Source organism: Sturnira hondurensis, unplaced genomic scaffold (genome assembly GCF_014824575.4).
Source record: "Sturnira hondurensis isolate 20B ecotype Veracruz unplaced genomic scaffold, ASM1482457v3 Scaffold0012824, whole genome shotgun sequence".
NCBI classification, from domain to species: domain Eukaryota; kingdom Metazoa; phylum Chordata; class Mammalia; order Chiroptera; family Phyllostomidae; genus Sturnira; species Sturnira hondurensis.
Window position 1 is genome coordinate 2,828 of NW_028085455.1, and position 18,171 is coordinate 20,998.

Sequence of the window (18,171 nt, forward strand, 5' to 3'; positions counted from 1 at the left end):
TGAGTGCCTGGTGAGTATTGGTCACAAGAACTTACCCTAATTCCTGTAACAATTTCCTATTATTGGACACTTGAGGTTGTTTCTAATTTTCAACCACTACAAACCCAACTGTGATGAACATCCAAGAAGCTATATTAGCACTGGTGCTGGACACTGAGGTCAGAAGGAATATTTTTGAGATTTTTAATGCATAAAGAGCCTTCTATAACTGGAAGCTTTTTGTCAAAAGCCCAGAAGGCTGGCTAAGGCCAAGGACTGTGCTCAAGCCTCTGGGCTTGCCCATGGTCAGTTCCCATTTACCCAGCTCCTGTCACAGTGTTCAGGCTGCAGAGCCTTTTGGGACCAGTGGGCTCACAGCCTCCTCTCACATATGAGAAAGTGAAGCCCTGGGGCCAGGGATAGTCCTTTGGCAGTTTAGCAGCTGGGCAAAACTCTGCCTCCCCCAGCACCCTGGCTCCTGGACTAGAAGTTTTTGTAATCTTCCAGGAGACACTTTTTGTAATTAGAAGATTTGTAATCTGAGCTGGAGGCCCTGACATTGCGGCCTGTGTTCCCTTAGCTCCCTTACTGAATCACTTACTTCTGAGGCTGGAAAGGGGATTCAGGCTCTTTTTCAAATGAACTGACCAGTAAGGGGGAGGGTGTTGAAAGAAGACTTGAGGTTTCCCCACAGGCAACTAGACCTGCTCAACCCAGAACCTCCTTTTTTCCTAACCCAGGTGCATGATTAATGGCAGTCACTTTATCAGGCCTGAATGGCAATATATATTTTGGGTTTGAGCTGAAATAATGGGCAAGTTTCTTCATTCTCCTTAGTCAAGTCAGTTGTCCTTCTGTTGGGGAATGAGCTGTGGTAAAGGTCTGTCTAACCTGCTGTACCTGACTCCTTTCTGTGGTTTCAGGTACAAATGAGCTTTCCACCTTTCCCTCCTCCTGCTAGTGCCTGTGGAATTCATACAAATAGTGTGTGATTTGCCCCTCCTGTGTTTTCCTTTCTGACTTGGAGGTAAAGATAACCTCTCACCCCCCACTGATTCTCTGTTTATTGAACTGGAAGAGATTTCACACCCAGGAACTCAGCTCTCCTTCCTTGAACACCATTTTAAAATCTTCACTGCCCCCAAGCACCCCACCTCTGTACTTCCCTGAATAATTTATGAGTCCAAGCAGGTCTTATAGAGGGTCTCCCAGGAAGAGCCAAGAGTACAGCAGACTCTGAAAAATAGGAGCCCTCACAACTTGCTTGGTCTTGACAGCCTAAGGATGGATCTTTTTGTTCCCATTGCCTGCAGCTGTCCCTGTCCAACACCTGAACCTAAGTGTGGCTCCAGCTCTACCACAGGCCTCCCTGGCACTCTCTGGCCTGTTAAGCCCATTGCCCCTTCCCTTCCCTGGACAAGAAGTAGATGGGAGTGAAAGGTAAGTGGAACTTGGTCTTTGGCAACCTGAACTCTGGTTTAGTGGGTTTCCTTGGAAAGGCAGGAAAACGAGATGTCCAAGACGTCCTTTTCTCTGTGAAGGTAAAGGCCTTTCCATTTAAAGGCCTCATAGCCCTCAGAAACTGCCCCTTTCACATCTTGGGCTGGAATATCTCAACTGACTTTTCATCTAATCCCTCTGGGTGACAGGAGATCTGGGGACATGGGCATTGCTGAAGCTGAAAGCTGAGCAGCCAGGCCCTCATGGGCAAAGTTGCTTGGTTCACTGAGAGGTACCCAGGAGAATGCCATGAAGCCCAGGTTGAACATGACTGAGGGTACAGAGGGGAGAAAGAGGGTAAAAGTTCCAAGAGGCCTTTGACTAGAGGATTATCTCTTTCCTGATCACACTATAAGATTTCCATTTGCTTTCCCCCCACTTCTGGAAGTTGATTGCAGAAGGAGTTGGCCCAGTAATATTTCTGGCCATTGTCTCCAGCCCAGAAAGATAATAAGAGTCTGACCTTTGCTTCTTGGAGCAGGAGGTAGAGGGCAAGATATTCTCCACCCAACCTTTATTCATTCCTCCAAACATTTAAAGAGTTCAACAGATATGTACTGAAATGCTTCTGTGTACTAGGCATTGTGCTAGGTGTTGGGGATCCAGATATGATGAAACATAGATCTGCCCTTAAGAAGCTCAAAGGCAAGCAAATAATTACAAAACTTTGATAAGAGCAATGACAACATTGTTAAAGAAGAGAGGAGAGGCATCTGTCCTGGCCTGGGCTTAAGGTCCTTAGGAAAAGCTTCCTGAAGTATATGACATCCAAGCCAAGTGTTTTGGGAGGACTTTTTGTTATCTCAGGTAGTCCACATTTCAGTCTCCTTCCTACATTGATGGATCTCTCCTTTATGTCCTAGAGGGGCTTGTCTTTGGAGGCCCTGGCTGTGTTCTTCAAGTGATCCCCCAAGGCAGATGAGGAAATTTATGGATTTGATGAATTTGAGGCCCTGTTATGTATATTCACATTCAGCCGTGTGTGTTCACATGGACCAGGTCTCTTTCCAGAGAACCTTTAGGAAACCATCTTCACAACCTTGCTCACATTTTATTTTCACAATAGCTCTACAAGAAAAGCAGATCTGAGTTTTCTGTGCAATCTAAAGATAAAGAGACTGAGGCCCAAAGTAAGCCCTAAAACTAGGCTATGTTACAGCTGCTGCTAGGATCCTTGTCTCCTGGCACCTAGCCCTAGTATTCTTCACCACCTCAACCCCACATCTTTGCTGTTCCAGTAGAACTCTGTTCTCTAGACAATCTCCAAACAGGTGTTAGAACAGGGGCAGGAAAGTGCAGAACCTCCAGGACTCTGTTCATTTGTTTTTCAACCAGAACCAGAACAGACCCCTTTTGGGGTGGTGGGGGCAGGGGCTGGACCCCAGAGGTGTCTAAGGTCTCTTTTTAGATCATCTTACCTACAGGCTTTTGAGTGCTGATACAGAGAAGGCAGTTGTTTGGCCATGTACTTTGGGCCACATGCTAGCTTTTGCTTTGAACAGGCCACTGGTGGGGCAACAGATGCTGAAGTCACCAAAGCTGACTCCAAGTTTCATTATCCTGTAAGGTAAGCTTCTGACACCAAACAAAGAACTTGACATAGGTTCATTAGCTCTTTAAATCCTCATAACAGCCTTGGGCATTGTCAATGACCCACTAAGAATCAGCCCCTATGGACAGGTTACTGAAAGAAGATTTAGTAGGAAGTGGGGGACACCGGAGAAATCTAGAGAATTGTTGGCTAGAGGCCTTCTGAGATGGGGATGGGATCATTGTCAGAACTGACAGATTCTGGTGTTGAAGCTCCTCACTGTTATAAGCCCACCATATTGGTACCTTCCTGCCTGGGGCCCTTTTGTAGCAATTCAGAAAATTTCTATTACAAAGTTCTCTTTCTTTCTTTCTCGATCATTACTGCAGGTAGGGCAAGGAGTTTAGGGGCTATCTTCTTCAGTGGTCCTACTGACCCTTCTGCACATTATAAGACCTATCTAAGTTAGGGGCAATGTTTCTTCTCTGTCCACAGGTTCTCTTTAGCCCAAATCTCACTCCTTTGACTGCCTGTACAGTTATGGGGAAATTTTACTGCAGGACTTACCTATCCAGGCAGCCATCAAACTGTATGAAGACTCAGACAGTAAAGAAGAGGAGGATGAGGAAGAAGAAGAAGAGGAAGAGGAGGAAGAAAAGTAGGGAAAAAAGGAGGAAGATGAAAAGAGGCCAGAAGGGTGTGTGAGGATACCAGGGTCAGCACCACACAGAATCACAGCTCATTCTCCATCCCCATTCCTGACCTGTCCAAACTGAGCCAAGGTCTAATTAGGGTTTCATATGTCTGGCAAGGCTCCATAGCATCAATTTGCCAGATATCTCCAGGCATGGGTCTCTGGGGTTGAAAGTTGGGTCTTTGAGTCACTGGCTTACCCTGGCTATATCCAACTGGACTATTAGCCCAGGCCTCTGGCTTCTCATTGTCTGTGTTGTTGTTGTGTTGACAGTAGGAGGGTTGTAAGAGTTCTAGGGGAGGAAGGCCTGCTTTCTGAAGCCCCCGGGAAGCAAATCAGGACAAAGCATGCCCATGTAGAGAGGGGAACAGTCATTCTTCAGGGTTCTGTGACTCTTTAGCCTTCCAGGTGGTCACATAGTCCTATTTTACCATGGAAAAACTGACTTCTGGCTTTACCCTCAGGGTTACAAACACCAGATCCAAGCAAAGCTGGGATACTGTTCTGATGATCTTTGCAGCAAGAGGAGGGGATTTTAGAGAATCAGCTTGCTTTGGGAACCTCCCTTCATTCTGGCTGCCATCCACTGGGGTCTCTGTTGGCATGAGATGAATCAGAAGAAAGATAAACTAGATGGTGTTTGTCTTTTTCCTGGAACTGTGCTGATTTCTTAACTGAATTCTGTCCATGCTGTGAAGCCATGTGCACAGGGTCAGAGACCAGCTCAAGGCCAAATAAATTGCTCTATCTGATGTCAGTTTACAGATGGGGGATATAGGGCCAGATGCCCAGCACAGGGCCAGCCCTATCTGTCAACTTGTGAAATCAGGTTATATTAAACTTCAAAAACACTTTAGAAAGGGGGCAAAGAGGCTCCAAAAATATCACTTGAAAATTGGCAGTGCGGCTGTGGGTTGGGGTCAAGGGTGAGAGGTGCAGCCTTAGTTTAGCCTTGGAAATGAGTGTGTGCATAAGGGGAGGGGAACTTCAGGGGGCTACTCAGGCCTATCAGTTTTACTTCCACAGCTCAGGCCCCCATGCCTTACCCCTGCCCCAAATACTCCTCAACTAATTTTCATGCCTCCAGTATATTCCTCTGAAATTCACCCTCCACAGTGGCCACCAGATTAGTTCATGTTGTGCCCTCTGCTTAAAACTGTACTGTGGTTCTTCATTACCTTAGCAACAGTTGAACTTATCCTTTTCTTTTAAATCATAGATCCTCTTAAAACTCTATGGCTTCCCTACCCCTATATTCACAAATCAAGCCCTTAGGTTGATATCCTAAGGTGTCCAATTTTTTGGTTGTTGTGTAGCTCAACCTTTTTAAAATTTGTTTTTATTAAAATATAGTTGATATACAATACTATATTTTTCAGGTGTACAGAAGAGTGATTTCTCATTTACATTACAATGTGATTGCCCCAATAAGTCTAGTACCATCTAACACCATACAAAGTTAATGTGATATTACTGACTATTGGTCTTATGCTGTACACTGTATGCTGTGGCTTATTTTATAACTGGAAGTTTGTACCTCTTATTCCCCTTCACTTGCCTGTCTCTTCAGATTCATCTCTCAATACTTGAAGGTTACGCTACCTATCCTTGAATGTGTCATGCTTTCTAACATCTCTGTAGTTTTAAATCTCTGTATGGGATGCTCTTCCACCTTTTCATGTATGATAAACTCCCATTCATACAATAAGACTATCTCAGACACATTTCCTGTGAGCAGCCTCCCAGAACCCTGAGTCCAGGTTGGGTGCCCCCATTACATTCAGTGCCTCCCCTACCATAGCATTCGTCTCCTTTTTTTATGCAGTAAGATGGGGCTGTGTTCGATATCTAGACATGACTTCATTGCACAGCACACTGCCAGGCACAAAACAGGCACTCAGGACATGTTGAAGAAACAAAGATTCTCAGGTCTTCTTATAGCAGTTCTTGGCAGAACTGCCTCTGTCCCCGACCCCTTCTCCCACCTTTCTGGCTCTCCATATCTTTGCTTAGCTACAAACAAGACAAAATAACACCATCTGATTCAAGAACAAAATGCTGGCCATCTTTATTTCCCTCTTTGATCAACTTGTGACAGGCTACTTCAGTTCTCAGCCCTGAGGGAACTTCCCTGAATTGGACTCAACCTTGAGCAAGCAACCAAACACACACTGATGCCACCTATTGGTCAAAATGTAACCTTGTTCCTTAATACTGTGAAACAGTTGAACTTAAATCGCTATAATCCCACTCATAAATCCATTCTGTTTGTGCTTGTAAGTAAAGTGGAATCTACCATGTGTGAGCTGTATGGCCTTAGACAAGTTACTTATCCACTCTGAGCCCCAGTCTCATCTGTAAAATGGGTAAAATAATGATACTTCTCATTATTTGTGTGGGAATTTAATGTAAAGTACTTAGTATAGCCCCAGGCACTTACTAAACACTCAATAACTGGTTGTAGTCATAGTTGTAGTAGGTTTTTTATTACTTTCATAATAGGAATGAACTTATAGGCTCACATCAGCCAATGACTGATTTACTCAACAAATGACTGATTTGTCACTTATCTCCACCTGATCTCTCTGGCACTCTGTGGTTTACCAGTGAAAGCATTTTTGCAGTGTTTGTCCCTCATTAAAAAAGAAACCACAAAACAAAGGTGAAATGTAGCTTCTTGGGCAGAGATTTCAAAACTTGTTTTCTGTGTTTTGCTGAATCACCCTTCCTTTGCATTGAATGCAGAAGCCCAATACAGAAACTAAATAGAGCTGGAGATGTCTTGGTGGAAGCCACAATGCGGGAGGGTGCAGAATTCCCACCATGGTGTCCCCTCTCTTGTGTATTATGTCTCTCTATCCCCTTCCCTGAGGAACTGCAAGGATTCCTAGATTGTGAGGAGGATTATTTTAAAGCTATTGTCCCAAGGGTTAAAATAAGATTGATTTGAAGTCTAATAGGGATTAGTATTTTAACATGTTCAGTGTACTGTTTAAAATCCTGTTTTAGGCCCTAAGCTCCCAGCATTTCATAATTGAAAAATTGCTCCAGTCCTCTGCACATGTGGTTGCTAAGTAATTGGAATTCACTGTTCTGACTAATCGGAGCCCAGTATGAGTTACTTTGTGCTGGGTGTATCCAGTTCTTGTAACAACTTCAAAAACAGTGCAGAAACTCAGGAGAAAAATCTCTGTGCAAAACCCACAGTCCTTCCTCCCACTCTACCCTAGCGGGCCCATCTTAGTGTCTCATACTTCCCTACCCCAGCACCGATGCCTCCTGTGTACCCCACCCCATGGCAACAGAGAGAGGGCATAATCGGTTGAGCATGAGGCTGCATTTGAACTGGACCCAAAGGATGCACCCAGCTAGAGATGGAGGAAGAACACTTTCCAGAAAGAGATAGCAATATGAATTCTTTCATTAACCAAATATTTATTGAGCACCTACTCTGTTCCAGGAATTAATATTGTAATGATCAAGAGCATGGGTTTTGGAGGCAGAAGTATCTGGGTTCAAATCCCATATTTGTCACATGCAGGCTCTATTGATAGGTCCACTCCCTTTTGGTGTTAAGATCAGCTCTCTGTTCTCAACCCTCTCACTACCACCTCTGTAGTACCTTATTACATCACACACACACACACACACACACACACACTACACATGCTCATTAAAAGTTGCCTATTCTCTATCTCTGAGCAAGAAAAGAAAGCCCTAGCACCTACCCCAGTGGGTGGTACCAATCCCCACCTCTCATTCCTGCCCCTAACTGTGCCTGTGTGGTTATCTAGTGGGAAGTTTGTCTCTTTCCACCCCAGGTCCCTGTTGCAAAATGGTTACCAATCCTCTTCCCAAACAAGGTTGTTAGGTGGCCTGAGTTCAATGTCTTGACCTGTTAGGGGCCTGGTATTGGTTATTGTGTTTTTGGTTTACTGCCAGCTGGCAACACTTGTGGCAACCTCCAAGCAAGCACACAAACCCAAGTACAAAAACCTGAGTGTTCAGTAAGTGGTAACTACAATAATCTTTGCTAGACATGTGCTACTCGTAATATAGCCAGGATCCTCTATGTACTATAATCACAACAATCCTGGAAGAAAGGCACAATTACTATGTCAATTTATGAATGAGAAAACTAAGAGTTAGCAAGATTTTTGTATCTGGGTTTGTGTGCTTGCCTAGAGGTTGCTACAAGCCTTTCCAACTGGGAATAAACCAAGAACACAGTAACACCAGGCCCATGAGAGGACAGAACAGTGAATGTGGGCTACTATTTTTAAAACAGAGGACTGGGGAGGATAGAAGACAAACTGCCCACTGGGTTGTGGGGACAGCTTTTCCTGCAAAGCCCCCCATCCACCATGGATGAAAAGTAAATGAGACATAAGACATCATCTGCTTGGGGAAGAGAGGTGGCTGACCCCTCAAAAGGGAAGGGCTATGAGCAGTGGCCAGTTTCTCAGGGGAAAAAGGTGTTGAGCCCCTTCTTCCAAGGGCTTTTATTGGGTTGTAATACACAGGAATACAGGGCGGCAAGGATCAAACAGTAGATAACATTTCAAAGAAATCTAGGGTCTTAGTCTGAGTCAATGTCTGTCAGGAAAGGGGGTTGCAGAAACTTTGGGAGACATACTTGTTTCCTCTCTGACCCTTATCATATGAATGAAAGCACTCTTAGCAGAGCAGGTTTCACAGGTTTTTCAGGAATTCTTTGTGATGCCAGATTCCCCCCCACCCACACGCTCTAGCAAGGCAAGGAGCTGCACCCCTCCCCATCAGGTATTCAGGCTTAAGGGGATTAGAGCCAGGAAGCACTTCTCCTAGAGGACATGGGGACTCGGGCTATGTCACATAGCCAGGGGGCAAGAGTCCATTACCCACTCTTTGTTGCACCTTCCCCCCCCCCCACCGAGTCCTTCCATGATGGTCTTCCAAGTGGTCAAGTCTGGCTTAGGTTGCTCCCCACTGTGAGAAGACTTAATCCATCATTGACTTCCGACCAAGCTCTGGGGGCAGGGAGGAAACTGAGGCAGTGTTCACTACCAGAGACAAGCTTTGTTTCCTGTGGCTTGCATTCCAGAGGTTACTTGCTAATCCTTAGCCACAGGGGGTAGTTACAATTCCTGAAACCAGGCAGAGCAGTCTACAACACTGTATAACCACACAGTTGGGGTAGAGGGGTAAGAGGTGGTAACACCCACTAAGGTGGAAAAGGGGGCTTTCCCTGCCCAAAGACTAGGCAACATGGTGATTAGGAGGATAAGAATTATAATAGCTTATAATTATAAAATTCTTACTATAGACTTGGATGCATGGGTAGGTACCTTACATGGATTAACTCCTTTAATATAACAATGCTGAGGGATAGCTACAGTTACAGAAACAGGTCTTGAGGGGTTTTTATAAAAGCCTTGCCAAAGATTCTTTCTAACACTTTCTAAGTATGAGACATTTTACCTGTATTCCTCATTTAATCCTCCAAAAATCTTGAGACATAAGTACTAGTATTATCTTCATTTTATAGATGAGGAAACTGAGGTTTAGTAGGTTAAGAAATTCTCTCTAGGTCACACAAGTCATAAAATGACTGAGCCATGAGTTGAGAGATCCAGCACTTGCCCTAGGTTACATCAATGATAAAAGACAAGACAGGCCCTGGCTGGTGTAGCTCAGTGGATTGAGCATGGGCCTGCGAACCAGTGGATTTCGGTTCGATTCCCAGTCAGGGCACATGACTGGGTTGCAGGCCAGTTCCCAGCAGGGGACCCATGAGAGGCAACCACACACATTGATATTCTCTCCCTCTCTCCTTCCCTTCCCCTCTACAGATAAATAAATAAAATCTTTTAAAAAATAAAAGACAAGATAGGATTCAGGTTCAACTCATTCTAGAGCCCAGTCCTTTCAGGAGGTAAAATCTACAGGGCTTAGTGAACAATTAAATCTCTTGGAAGGCAGGAGAGAAAATGTCTCAGTTCTGGCTGGAGGGAAGAGAGTCAGAGGTTATAGGAACAACTCTGGGCCAGGAAAAGCTGAGTTCCACTGAAAGATGTCACCAAGAGAATGATGTTTGTGGGCATCCTGTGGGGTAGTGACAGGCTGTCACAGAACTTGGGCTACAGCCACAGGGCTGCCAAAGGAGAGGGGCAGATGAGGATTTTTCCTGTTGAGCTCCGTGGCCTCTGAGTGCAATGAGACCTGGCTGAGTGTGTGGTATTTCTTTTGGTCTGCAGAGTCTCAGCCCAGCACAAAGAATTGCCCCAATTGCCAAGCACTCCCATGGTGTGCCACACACTAAGCTCAGTACTTTTTATCCCAAACAAGTTTTGCCAGCCCCCTAAAAGGACGGGTTGTCCTATCCTTATGTTTATAGGTAGGGAATAGGCCCAAAGAGGTGAAATGGGGATGCTAAGGGGAAACCCCTGGACAGTGTAGGTACAGAGTCCTGGCTTTTAACTGCTAGGCCATGCCTACCTTTGCACTCATTTTCCCAAAGAATCCCTGAGAGTACAATAGGGGTAAGCAGCTCTCCTGGTATCCTGTGGCCTTCATGAAAGAGAAGCATGCAAACTGTCATGCTAAGGCATATATTTTGTCATCACTGGAAACACTTGGGGCCTGGAGCCAAGTGTGAATTTCAAAGGGTTAATGGAAAGCACAAGAACAAGGTGGGACCAGGCTCTGGATTCTTGGAGAAGTGTTCCATATCTGGGAGAGAAGACTCAGCTCCAAGTTGCTAGTAATTCAACTAATGTCCATAAATAGCAGGAGAGACAGCACCTTCTAGTGGCTGAGCTACAAACTGGACCTGGACCTACAGCACAAGGGAAGGTATCAGGCTGGCTCATTCACCAAGAGGATTCTATTGCCATCAATTAAGTGACTGGTGGTTATGAGGATAGGCTTTGGAGTAACACTAGACCTGTGTTCAAATACTGGTTCTTCTTGTTAGCTAAGTACCATGAAAAAAACACAAATTAGTCTCTAAGCCTCAGTTTCTTTATCTATATGCTAGGGATGATAATCATACTAATTTCACAGAATTATTATAAGGATTAAATAATATTATATATATCATATATATTGACTTAGCAGAGTGCTTGGCATATTATAGATGTGGGATGCATATGTGTGTGTGTAGTATCTGTGTCTATATAAATGTAATTATTTTTCATACATGCTATCATGTCAGTAGTTACATATTTGATATCCCTTGACCTCCTGATCTAGCTCTATTAAGTCCCCAGTGTCCCCAAGCCCACTATCTAGCCCCAGGGGAGATACTGTCAACACATTTACCTAAGGCTTATGGGTGAGAACTGGGCTAAGACACTTGCTTTTCTTCATGTCTACATTCAATAACTTTGGACTGTACATCTTTGTTCTTCAGTATCCCATGAATAGTAAGAAGCTTTACACAGGTGCTACGCTTTTTCTGCATTTCAAGGTAGCTTTATATGCAAGCTCTCATTTGAATCTTTTAATACTCTTCATGATATATTCCTATTTTTCAATGAGGAAACTGAAGATGATGGGAAGGGAAGTGACTTGCTCGAGGTTACAGAGCAAGTCCACGCAGAAGTCAAGAATTGGACCACAGAATCTTATATTGAGTCCAGTGCTTTTCATATAATATGCAATTGTTCAGGACCCTGAACTTTGGCTAAACATGAGATATCTGTAACCCAGAACTAGGCTTATGGTTTAGAAGCCACCTTATTGAACTTTGACAAGTTTCCTGCTTGTACTGAGACCAATGTTTTATCCTCAGTAAACTATCTAATGACAATTCTATTCTTTCATTCTATTATTTATTTTTATTTTTTTCATTGTTATTTGATTACAGTTGTCCCAATTGCCCCCCTTTGCCCTCCTTCACCCAGCTCACCCCGTACTCCCAGTCAATCCCCACACTATTGCTTATGTCCATGGGTCATTTGTACATGTTCTTTGATTAGTCCTTCCCCTTCTGTCAACCATTATCCTCCTCCCCTGTCCCTTCTAGTTTTGTCAGTCTGTTCTGTGTTTCCATGTCTCTGGTTCCATTTTCTCATTAGTTTATTTTGTTCATTAGATTCCCCTTATAGGTGAGATCATATGTTATTTGTCTTTCACTGCCCCGCTTATTTCACTTACCATAATGCTCTCCAGTTCCAGCCATGCTGTCATGGAAGGTAAGAGTTCCTTCTTTCTGCTATGTGGTGTTGCATTGTGTAAATGTACCAGTTGTTGATCCACTTGTTTCCTGATGGACACTTAGATTGTTTTCAGGACTTGGCTATTGTAAATAGCTCAATAAACATAGGGGTGCATATGTTCTTTTCAATTGATGATTTGGGAATTTTTAGGGTATATTCTCAGCAGTGGAATTGCTGAGTCAAAAGGCAATTCCATTTTTAATTTTTTGAGGAAACTCCATACTATTTTCCACACTGGCTGCACCAGTCTGCATTCCCACCAACAGTGCACTAGGGTTCCCTTCTTTTCACATCCTCTCCAACACTTATTGTTTGTTGATTTATTAATAATAGTCATTGTGACAGGTGTGAGGTGATAGTTCATAGTGATTTTAATTTGCATTTCTCTGATGCCTACTGATGTTGAGCATCATTTCATATGTCCATGGACCATCTGTATGTCCTCTCTGGAGAAGTGTCTGTACAAGTCCTATTTCCATTTTTTTAGAGATTTTGTTTATTTATTTTTAGAGAGAGGGGAAGGGGGGGGAGAAAGAAAGGGAAAGAAACACTAATGTGTGATTGCTTCTCATGTGTCCCCCACTGGGGACCTGGCCCACAAATCTAGGTATGTGCCCTAGACTGGGAATCGAACCTGCAACACTTTGCTTTGCAGGCCAGTGCTCAATCCACTGAGCCACACCAGCCAGGGCCCATTTCCATTTTTTAATTGGATTGTTTGTCTTCCTGATGTTGAGTTGTACAAGTTATTCATATGTTTTGGAGATTAAACTCTTGTTCAATGTATCATTGGCAAATATGTTCTCTCATATGGTAGTTCCCTTTTCATTTTAATGATGGTTTCTTTAGCTATAGAGAAGCTTTTTAATTTGATGTAGTCCCATTTGTTTATTTTTTCCCTTTATTTTCCTTGCCCTGGGCGTATATCAGCAAAAATATTGCTATGTGGGATATCTGAAAATCTCCTGCCTGTTTTACTCTAGGACTTTTATGATGTCACAACTTATATTTAAGTTTTTTATTCATTTTGAGTTTTTTCCAGTGTATGGTATAAGTTGGTGGTCTAGTTTTATTTTTTTGCATGCACCTGTCCAGTTCCTCCAACATCATTTATTGGACAGGCTATTTTTACTTCATTTTATGCTCATACCCACTTTGTGAAATATTGATTGACCATAGAGCAGGCTGGAGACCCAATATAGTCACATCTCCATCACATGCCAAGAGTACTAAATGTTGGATGGCAGGTTAGAGGAGAAGTGAACATTATTTCCCCAGCCAAGCTGTATGATCTGCTGGGAAATTAGCTGCTGCCTTGTACTCACAGCCAGCTTGATTTAGCCACTCATCTCATGTTGAACATAACTGTCAGGATCTCAAAAGGGTGATGACTTTGTCCTTAGTTAGTACAAAGATTATGAGGTATTGATGTGTGTCATCTGCATGGGTCCTGATGGCAGCATCTGTTTGCAGGCATTGCGGGAAACAGTAAGATAAAAGCTCTCAGTGCCCCCTGACGTGAGAATGGGGGTAGAAAATGTAAATTTGTCTGTCAGTACTAGATGCTGGTCTCCTCTAATTCTAACACACTGGCAACAGCATAAGGACTGCTCAGATAAATCATTCAGCTCAAAGACCCCCTCCTTAGCCCCTGTGTAATACCGAAGCCCTGGCAAGCTTGGTTCTGCTGAGAGGGAAATCTTGTTACTTCTTCTTGAAACACTGCATCTCTGGGTAGCACTAAATTTCTTTTTCTGTCTCTTCACTCTCTCATCACCATGGCAACCCAAGAGAGGGATCCAGTGTTGAAATCAAATTCTCCTGACAGACATATGTGGAACAGCAAGTGTGTTCTTTCTAGTATTAGGGAAGGGAGACATTTTAACCCTCTCTTTATGCTTCAGTCTTGGTCCATGGTAATACATTTATCCACAACTCCAGGCACAAATATACACATCTTTCTGCTGCGACCAGTGAAGCTGGATTGATCAGGTCCCAAGGGAAGGCGGTGGGGGATTGAGAAATAAAGAGACAGAGTCAAAGTGAGGTCAGGTGGAGTCTCTTCTCTGGGATGCAGAGGAGGAAACTTTATTGGTGAAGTCAGGCTGTATATTGAGCCAGCTTTGAAGCAGAGCGTGAGAAAGACAAACTGCAAGGCTAGGTACATTTCATTTTGTAAGAACATTTGCTGCTCCTTCTTGGTACAGTGATATAGCAAGCAAGCCAAGTCACTCTTTTCTTACAACAATCTATCAGGCAGTCGTCCATGGCCTAGGGAAGCTGTGCTGAATCAGAGGTCTGCTTCCAACTCCTTGGCACACATTATCCTGCTTGGCTCTCCACACTTTCTCAGACCTTCCTGCTTCAGAGCTGCTAATCTGATAGGTCTGAGATCAATTACTAAGCTGTATCTCATCACTGAGCGGTGTCATCACAATGAAAAATGATACATATTTGTAACTATACACAGTAGTAGGCTCCACCTGCTCTGGTAGATTAGGTCCCGCCACATGTTTTCTGAAGACCATAGGTTCTCAGATTCAGAATGGAGGGAGTAGCTTAAGGTACATTTTATAATCCATTTTTAAAGCCACAAAACTCTGCAGCAGAAAGTTAGAAAGAGGGAAGGAGGGTTTAACAAGCATATGACTAATTCTTCAATCAAATTTTTATTAACGAATGACTCTTCACCTGCTTTTGAACTAATTGATCCTTGAGTATGTAGCTTTCTCAGTGGTAAGTCTTGAGGAGAAGGGTGAATGGGAAGATTCAAGAATGAAAACTCTTTGAACCCACGATATCTAGGCAAATTTGCCCAGGATATGATTCTTATCCCTCTTGTCTACACTGGACAAAAGGGGTGTATTTGTTCAATTTCCTTACCTTCCACTTTTCTTTGAGAACCTGGGGAAGAAATTCATTTAAATACAAATTCCATACTGAGCTTCTAGTTGTGTATAGCTCTTTTATGGACAGCCAGAAGTCATTGGACCACATAGTAAATCTTTAGACAGGGAGGAAAGGCTTTGCTTTTAGCTAACAGTGAAAATTTTCCCCAGTCAAACAGACCCATGGAAACTTATCAAAATACCTTTGGCTATCATAAATAATGCTGCAATGAACATAGTGCTGCTTACATTCTTTTGAATTAGTGTTTGGTATCTTTTCAGATAAATTCCCAGAAGTGGAATCACTGGGTCATAAGGCAGTTTCCATCTTTCATTTTCTGAGGGATATCCATACTGCTTTCCACAGTGGCTGCACCAGTCAGCATTTCCACCAACAGCGCAAAAGGGTCCCCTTTTCTCCACATCTTCACCAGCACTTGTTGATTTATTGGTGGTGGCCATCGTGACAGGTGTGAAGTGATATTTCATGGTGGTTTTAAATTTGCATTTCTCTGATGATTAGTGATGTTGAGCATCTTTTCACATGTTTATTGGCCATCTGTATGTCCTCTTTGGAGAAGTGTCTATTCAGGTTCTTTGCTCATTTTTTAAATGGAGTCTTTGTTTTATTGTCATTTAATTTTATAAGTTCTTTATAAATTTTGGATATGAACCCCTTACCAGATGTATCATTGGCGAATATGTTCAACCATTAAGTGATGGTCTTTTTATTTTGTTCATAGTTTTCTTTACTGTGCAAAAACATTTGTTTGATGTAGCCCAAGTGTCCATCATGGAGAAAATTATGCTCGGTGAAATAACCCAGTCATAGAAAGACAAATGCCATTTGATTTCATTCATATGTGGAATCTATGAACAAACTGAACTAACAAAAGACAAACTCATAGAGAGCAGGCTGACAGCTTCAGGGGTGGGGTGGTGCAGGGATAGAGCAAAAAGAAAAAGGGCTCATGGCCACAGAGAACAGTATGGTAATTGTGATGGGGAGAAGGGTGTGGGTGGAGGTAAGAGAAGGTGTACAGGGTATAAATGATTATGGGAAAAAAAAGAAAAGGAAATCAGGCCAAAATGGAGGTGTAGATAGATACAATTTGCTTCCTTGCTCAACTAAAATAATAACAATATAAAAACCAAAAACCACCAGAACTTCCAGAAAATCAAACTGTATGGAAATCCAACAACCAAACAGTTAAAGAAGAAACATTCATCCAGACCAGCAGGGGAGTGGGGACAGGAAGCAAGGGTGGCCAGTATGCACCACAAGGTGGTGGCTCATGAATCAAATGATCCCACATTCATGTGCAGATAAGCCAGGAAGAATAACTGAGGAGCAAGGCAGACTGTGTGCCCAGGGTTCCAATGCAGGAAAAGAAAGCCTCAATACCTCTGGCTGTAAAAATCTGTGGGGGTTGCAATAGTGGGAGAAACTCAATCTTACAGAAGAGTCCATTATAGGGGCTCATAGGATCCTAGAATGTACTCAAGCCCACCCACCTGGGAATCAGCACCTAAAAGGGTACAATCCACTTGTGAGAAATGAGGGAAGTGACTGAAAGCTGGGCAAGAGCCAAGAAAGCAGCATTGATTCTTCCCTGACCCCTCCCCACATACAGAGCCACAATGAAGCAAAGAGTGTTGCACCACCCTGGTGAATACCTAAGGATCTACCCCCTTACAATAAAATAGGTACCCCAAGACAAAGAAATATGGCCCAAATGAAAGAACAGGTCAAAACTCCAGAAAAATAACTAACCAACAAGGAGATATACAACCTATCAGATGCAGGGTCAAAACACTGTTAATCAGGATGCTCACAAAAATGACTGGGTATAGCTGCAAAATAAAAAAAGAAGTCAAGGTTATACAAAGTGAAATAAACAAAAATACACAGGGAACCAAGTGAAGGAAAGGAAACTGGGACTCAGATCAATGATTTGCAACAAAAGGAAGAAGTAGACATTCAACCAAAACAGAATGAAGAAATAAGAATTCAAAAAGACAAGGAAAGGCTCAGAAACCTATGGGACAACATTAAACATTCCAACATCTGAATCATAGGAGTGGCAGGAGGAGAAGAGGAAGAGCAAGACATTGAAAATTTATTTGAAAAAATAATGAAGGAGAACTTACCTAATTTGGTGAAGGAACTAGACATACAAGTCCAGGAAACCCAGAGAGTCACAAAGAATTTGGACCCAAGGTGGAACACACCAAAACACATTATAATTAAGTTACCCAGGATTAAAGATAAGGCAAAAATCTTAAAAGCAGCAAGAGAAAAGGAGACAGTTACCTACAAAGGAGTTCCCATAATACTATCAGCTGATTTCTCAAAAGAAACCTTACAGGAAACAAGGGGCTGGAAAGAAGTATTCTAAGTCATGAAAAGCAAGGACCTACAGCCTTGTTTCTGTATCCAGCAAAGCTAGCATTTGGAATTGAAGGGCAGATAAAATGTTTCCCAGATAAGGTCAAGTTAAAGAAGTTCATCATAACCAAGCCCTTATCACATGAAATGGTAAAGGGACTATCTAAGAAAAGGATGATCAAAACTATGGACAATAAAATGACAACAAACTCACAACTACGAATAACCGAAGTTAAAAGCAAAAACAAACTAAGCAAACAACTAGAACAGGAACAGAATCACAGAAATGGAGATCACATGGAGGGTTATCAATGGGGAGAGAGGAGGGGAAGAATGGGGGAAAAGGTACAGGGAATAAGAAGCATAATTGGTAGATAAAATACACAGAAGAAAATTAAGAACAGTATAGGAAATGGGAAGCCAGAGAACTTATATTCATGACCCATGGACATGAACTAAAATGGGGGAATGCTGGAGGGAGGTGGGGTGTATGGAAGAGGGTGATAAAGGGGAGGAAAAATGGGACAACTGTAACAGCATATTCAATAAAATATACAAAAATACACAATTTTTATAAATAAAAGAAAAATACTTTTGGAGAACTGATGACAATTTCCATAGGTAAGAAAGGTTTAAGATAAAAATATATTCCTCGTAAAATTATAATGTTAATGTCTATTTAATATTTCTGAGATGGGGGTAGTGTTGTGAGGAGTAAAGAGCACCAGAATCAGATGACTTGACTCAGGTACTTGTTCAAGTTCTCTTGTTCATTATATGTAATATCTTGGATAATTGGCTTACACTTCTTCCTCTTTAAAATGGGGACAATCTTTAGCCTATCAGCTTCATAGTTTTGTTGGAAATGAAGTTTGAGTGGATGGTTATAAAATGAAACCATTCTGAACATGTAAAATTTTATTTCTTAGTTGTTTTTTCTTTTTAATCAATTTCACAGAAACATGAGACATACTTGAATTTTACAAATT

The 18,171-nt window shown here is 42.5% G+C and overlaps 1 protein-coding gene across 1 annotated transcript; it reads left to right on the forward strand.

The window, feature by feature from the left end:
• Positions 1–1,292: 1,292 nt before the first annotated feature.
• On the forward strand, positions 1,293–4,316 carry RIPPLY1 (ripply transcriptional repressor 1; the record flags this gene model as incomplete). Its single annotated transcript, XM_037060848.1, is given in 5 exon segments — positions 1,293–1,419; positions 2,343–2,439; positions 2,982–3,050; positions 3,517–3,725; positions 4,169–4,316. Coding segments are annotated over 5 exon segments (650 nt in total), but the record flags the coding sequence as incomplete, so codon positions are not given.
• Positions 4,317–18,171: the final 13,855 nt, after the last annotated feature.